A 7,590-nucleotide genomic window follows, 5' to 3' on the forward strand; every position below is an offset into this window, starting at 1 on the left:
GCCCAGGAGGGCCCCCCCCCCCCCGGGTGCTGGGCGGGCCGGTCCCAGGCCGTGGGCAGAGCGACTTGGGCGGAGAGGGCCCCGGCCTGGCCCCCACCCTCCATGGTGGGCACTGGAGTCAGAGGCAATTACTCAGTCCGCGCGTCCTAATTACTGCAGATCGCCCATTAGAGGGAAATTATCATCAATATGAGATTAGCCGCAGCGGGGATGGAGAAAGGAGAGTGCTTACCGCCCGTTGCCCGTTGTCCCCGTCGTGTCCTGGGGACGAAACGGGAGGCACCCGGCCGTTTACCGACCTAAGGCCCTCCCTCCGCCTGCGGCCCAGGAGCCTGGTCCCCAGGGAAAGCCTGGGAGGGGGTGTGAGACTGTGGGGGGCACAGGCGTCCCCCCTCAGTGCCTCCCCAGAAGCCACCGGGAGAGGACCCCGCGCTCAGTGGTCAGGGGCCTGTCCCGCCCGCAGAACCCGCTCAGCGCTGACCTGTGGGGGGGTCGCCTGCCGTCAGAGTCAGGGCCCCGCACCCACGGGCCTGGCTCAGGGCAGGGCGGGCGGCTCTGGCCCAGGGGTCGCCCCGCAGGCGGCTCTGGGGCAGAGGACTCCCGGTGGGGTGTCCGGCCCCAGGGCCCGGAGCTGGCTGACCGGGGAGAGGCTGCCCAGGGCGGGCCCAGGTCCCCACCCCTCCCCTCCCCCTGATGGGGTCCCCCTGAGCCGGGGGAGGCTCTGCTGGGGTGGCCCCGGGCGGTGGGGGTGGAGCGCGGCTTGAACCCAGCGGGGGGCCTGCGACCCCCAAGGAAACCGCGGGTGGCCTCTGCCCGGCCTGCGCCTCTGACCCGAGGGCCCTGGGAACCCGGATCTTAGCGGAGCTCAGGGAGCCCGGGCGGCGGCCCAGAGCTGCTCCTCCCAGGCGGACCCCACCTGGAGGAGGGGGGAGGAGGGGGAGGGGAGCGCCCCCCCCCCCCCCGTGCACCCGGCTGGCCCTGCCCCTCCCCCCACCTCACCGCCTGTCAGGTCGGATGCCACCGGGCGCCCCCCACTTCTCTGCGCCCCCAGCCCGGCCCCGGGGCGCAGGCGAATGGACTGTGACAGCGGAGCCCCCAGCAGCTGAGGGGGTCGCGGTGAATTAGGCGGCGCTGCAGCAGCCAATTACTGGTCGGGGCTCCGTGGGCACGTGGGGGGCGCAGGCACCTCAACCTGGGAGCCTGACAGGCTGTGCCTGGGGGAGTGGCGGCCCCCCCCCCCGCCCCCTCTCTCTGCCCTGTGCACCCCCAGCCTCACACTCTCCCACCTCCTGCCGCACCTCCACTCTCCCTGCCCCTCCTCCTGCCTCCACCTCATGCAGACCCTCGCCCCACCCCCGCTGAGGGGACCCCCTCCCCCCTTCTCCCGCATCCCAGGCCCAGCCTCCCGCAGGTCCCTCCTCCAGCGAGCCCCCGCCCCCGTCCCCTCTTCTATTTTTTAAAGAATATATTGTATTGATGTCAGAGAGGAAGAGAGAGAAACATCAGTGAAGAGAACCACTGATGGGCTGCCTCCTGCACGCCCCCCGCTGTAGCGGAGCCCGCGACCTGGGCCTGCGCCCTTGACTGGAACTGAACCGGGACCCTTCAGTCCGCAGGCCGACGCTCTATCCGCTGAGCCACGCTGGCCTGGCCACCTGCTCTCCTTCCACGGGTCGCGGGGTCAGGTCGGAGTGAGGGATCGTTGATGGTCCCCACGGAGGCGTGGCTGGGGGACGAGGGGACACTTCCCACCTGGAGGGCATCGCCTTGCTGGGCACTGAGGCCCCGGTCAGAGTCCCCCCAGCTGTGCTGCGTGCCTGGAGGGTAGGGGGACCCTGTGGAAGCAGGGATGAGGCCCACGGAGCCTTGGGCAGGAGCTGCTGGCCTTGGGCCCTGGGTGCTGGGCCTGGGTGCTGGGCCTGGGGGCTGGGCCTGGGGGCTGGGAGTGGACAGCTGGTGTGGGGTGGCCTGGTCCCCATCTTGGGAATCTAGGAACAGAGTACAGCTGGGGGGCGGGGGCGTGGGAGTGACCTCCATCCTGGCTGGCGGCTGTGGTGGGGCTGGGTGCTGGGGACACGTGCGTGGGAGCCTGTCGTGTGCACACCTGTCTGGTGTCAAGTGTGTGCATGTGGCCCTGTCACCTCCCAGGTCATGTGACCCCTCAGCCCGCTTGGCCCACCCAGCTGGGCTGCACGCTGCAGAGGAGCGGCTCCTGGGAACTTGAGGTCCTCAGCTGCCCTCAGGGCGCCCCAATCTACTCTAATGTCTCAGCCCTCCTCACGCCCGACCGCTGGCATCGCTGGCTCCCCGGGTGGGTTACTGCCTACCTCCCTCGGGCACACCTGGCCCCTGCTGGGTCCTCCCTCGCTGGTCAGGAAAAGAGAAGGGACCAGGGACAGAGAGGAATTCCCTCCAGAGGCGGGTGGGGCGAGGGCAGGGGTGGTGCTGGGAGGCCAAGGTGTGGATTCTGTCAGCACAGGTCCCTGGAGCCCCTCACAGGACGGATCTGGGGGTGCACAGGGCCCAGGTGCCAGGGCAGCCCTGCCAGGAGGGATGGGGCAGGGGTGGTGTCGCCACAGCCCCCGGGGCATGAGCATCCAGGCAGGGGCTGGGGCCTTAGTGCAGAGCAGGAGTCCTGCAGCCGCAGGCTGCCGTGCCCCAGGCCCCTCCCCCCACCCTGCCCCAGGCCCCCACCCATCGCTGCCCCAGGTCCCTCTCAGACCCATGGGCCCAGGGGGCTCCTAGCTGGGCATCTTGGTGCCACCTCTGTCCACACTCCTGAGACCCGTCTCCAGTCCCTGGGTCCCTGTCCCGTGGCCCACGAGCTCTCAGGCCTCCAGTTCTCGCGAAGCCCCAGCCCCAGCGGCTGCACTTCCTCCTCGGAGGGGAGGGGCCTGGGCTGCCCGGGAGGCGGCGGAGGAGCAGGACGGGCCTCGCTCCGCACTCGGCTGGGCCAGCGCTCCCCACCATCGGCTGTTCTCCCCCGAGTCCGCGGTTCCCCCAATGCGTTTGGAAAAGCGTCTCCAAACGCCCAGAGCAGGCCCCCTGCGCCCTGCCTCCCGCAGCGAGCGAGTCCACGCTCTGGGGACCCTCTGCCTCCCCAGGTGTCTCCTGGGGGGACTGGTGGGAGGGGAGGGGGGGGCGGCAGGACGTGAGGATGAAGGAGAAGAGGAGGGACGTGAAGTCACAGCCGGGCGCCCGGGAAGCTCCCTCCCCAAACCCACTGGCGCTTCTGCAGGGGGAAGGCTCCGACCCCTCTGGAAACCGGAGGGCCTCCTGCCAGCCGCGTCCGCCGTCCTGAGGTGCTGGGACCGGCTGGGCCCCTCCCGGGTCACCCGCAGCCAATTTCGTCCGTCGGCTCCGGGCACACAGTTCCCCGCTCGGCGGGCTCAGCGCAGACCCTGCGCGCTGGGGGCGCTGCCCCGGGACCTGGGTGCTGCTCAACCTTCGCTCTGAGTTTTATTCCCAAGCGCAGCCTCGCCTTTTGGAGACAATAAACCAAACGTTGGCGACGCTCAGCTCACGGGACCGCAGCCCTCTACCCGGAGCGGCCGGAGCCCTTCTCCCCGAAAGTGCCAGCCGCGGGGTCACCAGCTCCCTCCTCTGTGAAGGGAGGTGACAGTCAGGCTCCGGCCGCTGTCCAGGCCTTGGCCTTGCGGGGATGGAGGCCAGGCCGCTCTTCAGAGGGGAGACCCCAGGCTCAGCGCTGGCCACCAGGACACCAGGCACTGCACGTGGGGCCACCACCAAGGGCGCCCCAGCGGCCCCTCCCCGCCTGGCGGGGCGGGCGGAGGGCGGCGGCTCCCCGTGGCCCAGAGCGGAGGCAGGGCGCAGACCAGGGTCCCCTTCTGATCAGGGAGAAGCGCGACAGAAAGGAAACCAGCGCCCCAGCGACTCGTTTCGGCCTCAGCGGGTTTATTGGCGCTCCCCCTCTCTCCTCCCCTTTCCGCAGTTTCGCAGCAAATGAAAAAGGAGCCAACAGCCCAGCCAAACGGAGCGCCGGCCTCCCCACCCTCCCGCTCGCCCATGAAGGTCGGGCTTTTTTAAAAAAACCCACAAACAAAACGAAACAATTTAAATGAAAATAGAGACACTTTTTTTTCACCCACCCCCATGCCGGGAGGTTCAGGCCAAAACCTCCGCTTAAAATGGTTTTTCTGCTAGAAACGCGGTCACACTTTTTTCTTTCATTCCTCTTGAAGGTTAAATAAGATGCGTCTCCCCGAGTCATAGTACCCTCTGGTGCACAGAGAACGCGCGGCGCGGGTCCGAGCCCCCCTCCCCCCTCCACAGGCAGCAGGACTGGGTGCAGCCCCGGCTCCTGGGCCTGCATCTCCCAGGGACCAGGCGGGACCAGGCGGGGCGGGGCGGGGCGGGGCGGGGCGGGCGGCACATGCTGGGAACGCGGATGTCCAAGGGAGACCCCGGCGGGCAGGAGCGAGCCTCTTCCGGGGCCTTTTCTAATCGCCAAGCGAAATAAATTACAAACACGTCGAAAACAAGACCGCTTCAAACGGAGTCGTAAACAAGGGCGAGGACTGGAGGCGAAGGAGAAACGAGCGAGGGCGTGCACGTGGGGCTCCCGGGGAAGTCGGACCCGGAGCCACTTTCCTGGAAATCACTGCGCTCCCCGCGCGGAGGAGCCGCGGCCCGGCAGGTGCGCGGGGAGAGCCTCGGGTCTGGCGCCCGCGGACCGGGAGCGGGTGCCCAGGGCTGGCCCGCAGCGGCGGCGCTGACTCCGGGCGGCCTCGCGTCCTAGTCCCGGCCCGCGGGGTCTAAGCCTCTCCCGGAGGCGGCGGCGCGGGCTCGGGCCCGAGTCACAGGAAGAAGTCGGGCGCGCCCTTGGCCCCGCCGGGCCCGGCCTGCGGCGGCGAGGACTCCCGCGGGAAGCCGGGCCCGCCCGCGCCCCCGGAGCCGCCGCGGCCCGCCAGCTTCTCGTACTTCTCCTTGTACAGGTCCCGCTCCTTGGCCAGGCGCCCCACCTCCAGCTTCAGCTGCTCCACCTGGCCCTGCAGCTGGCACTTCTCGCTCTCCAGGATGTGCCGCTGCTGCACGCGCTTGAAGCGGCAGGACTGCGCGTAGCCGCGGTTCTTGAGCGTGCGCCGCTTCTGCTTCAGCCGGATCACCTCCTCCTTGCTGACGCCGCGCAGCTGCCGGTTCAGCTCGCGCACCGACATGGACACCAGCTGGTCGTCGGAGAAGCGCTCCTCCAGGCGCACGTGGTGGCCCGCGCCGCCGCCGTGGTGGTGGTGGTGGTGGTGGTGGTGAGCGGCGTGGTGGTGGTGGGCGCCGTGGTGCGCGCCGTGGGGGTGGCCGGCGCCCACGTCCCCCGCGCCGCCGCCCGCGAAGCCCTGGCCCCGGAAGGCCTCGTAGGCCGCCGCCGCTGCCGGGTGGTGCGCGCCGTGGTGCCCGGCGTGCTGGCCGCTGCCGATGAGCGCCTCCACCGCGTCCTCCGGCGTCAGGCTGAGCGCCTCGGGGTTCAGGTGGTGCTGGTAGCCGCTCATCCAGTACAGATCCTCCAGCGCCGGCTTCCCCGAGGCGCCCCCGACGGCGCCGGGACCCCCGCTCGCCGCGCCCGGGGTGCCCCCGGCCTGCGCTGCACCGCCGCCGCCCGCTGCGCCGCCGCCGGCCCCGGCGCCCGGGCTGGGCGCGCAGAAGCTGGGCGAGGAGGGCACGGAGGAGCAGGGCGTGCTGAGAGGCGTCGAGGACAACGAGCCGGGAGGCAGGCGGTGGCAGAAACGCTCGGCCTCGGGGGGTTCCTTCTTCACCTCGAACTTCATCAGGTCGAAGTCGTTGACGTACTCGATGGCCAGCGGGCTACTGGGCAGCTCGGCGCCCATCGCCAGCTCCGCGGCCATCGCCCGGGCCCGGCCCCGCCCGGTTGCGCCCCAAAGGAGGGCGTGGGGCGGGGGGGGGGGGGCCGCGGGCCGCTCCCCCGCTCAGATCCCCAGGGGCGCTGGGTCCCGGCGGGTGGCAGGGGCGGCCAGTTCCTGGCTGCAGCGCCAAGGCGCGTGTGTAAAAGTTTCGCGCGCAGTCAACTCAGTCTCGGCCGCTGGGGACACGGGGACACGCCCGCTGGGTCCTTGGGCGGCTCGGGCCGCGAGCGCGCCCAGGTCACCGCGGGCGCAGGCCAGCCGCGCTCCCCTGTCCCCACGCTGGCGCCCGGGCAAGTGGCCGGGCGGGTGGCGGGGCGGCCGCCGCCTCGGGCTGCTGGGACTCCCCCGTGCTCCCCCCCGCGCTGGGCCGGCCCCGCCTCCAAGGCCGAGCGCCGCAGCGAGCGCTCCCCTTTTATAGAGCCCGGCACCCGGGCCCGCCTCCCTGGGAGGGGCGCGCGCCCTCGGGCCAATAAGAGTCCCAGACCCGCGCCCTCATTTGCCTATCCCCATGGCAACCCGGATCCCAGCTGTCAATCTCCTGCGGGGAACAGCTGTGGGAAGGGGTGGTGACGGCCGCGGGCTGGAGGAGGAGTAGGGCCCTCTGGTGGCCACCGCGGGGGACTGCAGCGGCGGAGGGCGCGGGGGCGCGAGGCAGAGGGTCGCCGGGTGTGGGCACCGGCTCGCGGCCTCTGGGGCCTCGCGTCCGCGACGGGGCGGCCGTGGAGTCTTGGGAGCAGAGGGTGCCCCTTGGTGCCTCGGTCCCCCCACCGCCCCGCTGGCCGGGACCCAGCTGTCCCTTCCCGGCGCTGCCCGGCTGGCGGGAGGCCGCGTCCCGCCGCTGGCGTGGCCGTGCGGGGACCTCCCGGCCTCTCGACGCCGTGACACCCGGCCTGGCGGGCGCTACGCGGGGCGCGCGGTTATTTTTAGCGCGCGGTTCAGGCGGCTTCGGGAATTCAGTCAACAAAGTTTCACCCTGGCGGTGGGATCTAGGGGTGCGGACAGGTTGGGAGGGGACCGCGGAGGGGGTGCTCGGGGACGGGGTGCGGGGCGGGGCCTGGCGGGCACGGGGTGGGGTGGGGGTTTAGGTGCAGTCGGTGGCCCAGGGCTCGGACAGCGGAAAGGGCAGTGAAGCCAGGGGCGCCCTAGCGGGTGGGGTCCCTGCCCCTGCCCCCAGGGTCAGTGAGGGAGGGGCCTGAGCAGCGAGCCCCTCCCAATTCTCTCTCCTGCTGTTACATGACTTTTGTAAAAAGTCAGTGTTAACTGCGGTGTTTGTTCAGAAGAAGGAAAGTGTGGCAGGCCGCGGGCAGGAAGCCGCCAGGGGCCGACCAACCCCCCCCCCCCCGCCCCCCGTGTGCTGGGCACTAGCTACCAGGGCTGTGCCTTGTTCTGTTCGAACGTCTGTCATTCATCATAAAAATGTCCCACCACTGGGGCCGAAACCCACCTAATAGGCCACAGGCGGCCCAGCCCCGTGCTAGCGGGCGCCTCTCTGCCTTCCCTGCGGGCGGGGCGGGGCGGGGCGGGGGCAGGGACTCCTCGGACAGGGCCAGGCAGCGCCGGGCAGGATGGAGCCCCCGGGCCAGGCGTTTGGGCCCCAGGACACAGGTTGACAGAAGCATCACAGGGTTTGGGGCTGCCCCTAAAGCCCCGTGTCCAGGGGGAGGCTCTGGACTCAGGAGTGAAGCGTTTGCCTGTCGGCCGGGGAGAGCGCCGG

The 7,590-nt window shown here is 70.9% G+C and overlaps 1 protein-coding gene across 1 annotated transcript; it reads right to left on the reverse strand.

The window, feature by feature from the left end:
* Window positions 1-3,293: 3,293 nt before the first annotated feature.
* Window positions 3,294-6,278, reverse strand: MAFA (MAF bZIP transcription factor A). The gene has a single exon (XM_036303885.1). The coding sequence runs from the start codon at window positions 5,856-5,858 to the stop codon at window positions 4,818-4,820; it is 1,041 nt and encodes a 346-aa protein (XP_036159778.1). The 5' UTR covers window positions 5,859-6,278; the 3' UTR covers window positions 3,294-4,817.
* Window positions 6,279-7,590: the final 1,312 nt, after the last annotated feature.

Source organism: Myotis myotis, unplaced genomic scaffold (assembly GCF_014108235.1).
Source record: "Myotis myotis isolate mMyoMyo1 unplaced genomic scaffold, mMyoMyo1.p scaffold_m19_p_38, whole genome shotgun sequence".
Classification (NCBI taxonomy): domain Eukaryota; kingdom Metazoa; phylum Chordata; class Mammalia; order Chiroptera; family Vespertilionidae; genus Myotis; species Myotis myotis.

Excerpts from the sequence above, each read along its gene's own strand:
- MAFA (XM_036303885.1), bottom strand. The coding sequence starts at position 5,858 with ATGGCCGCGGAGCTGGCGATGGGCGCCGAGCTGCCCAGTAGCCCGCTG.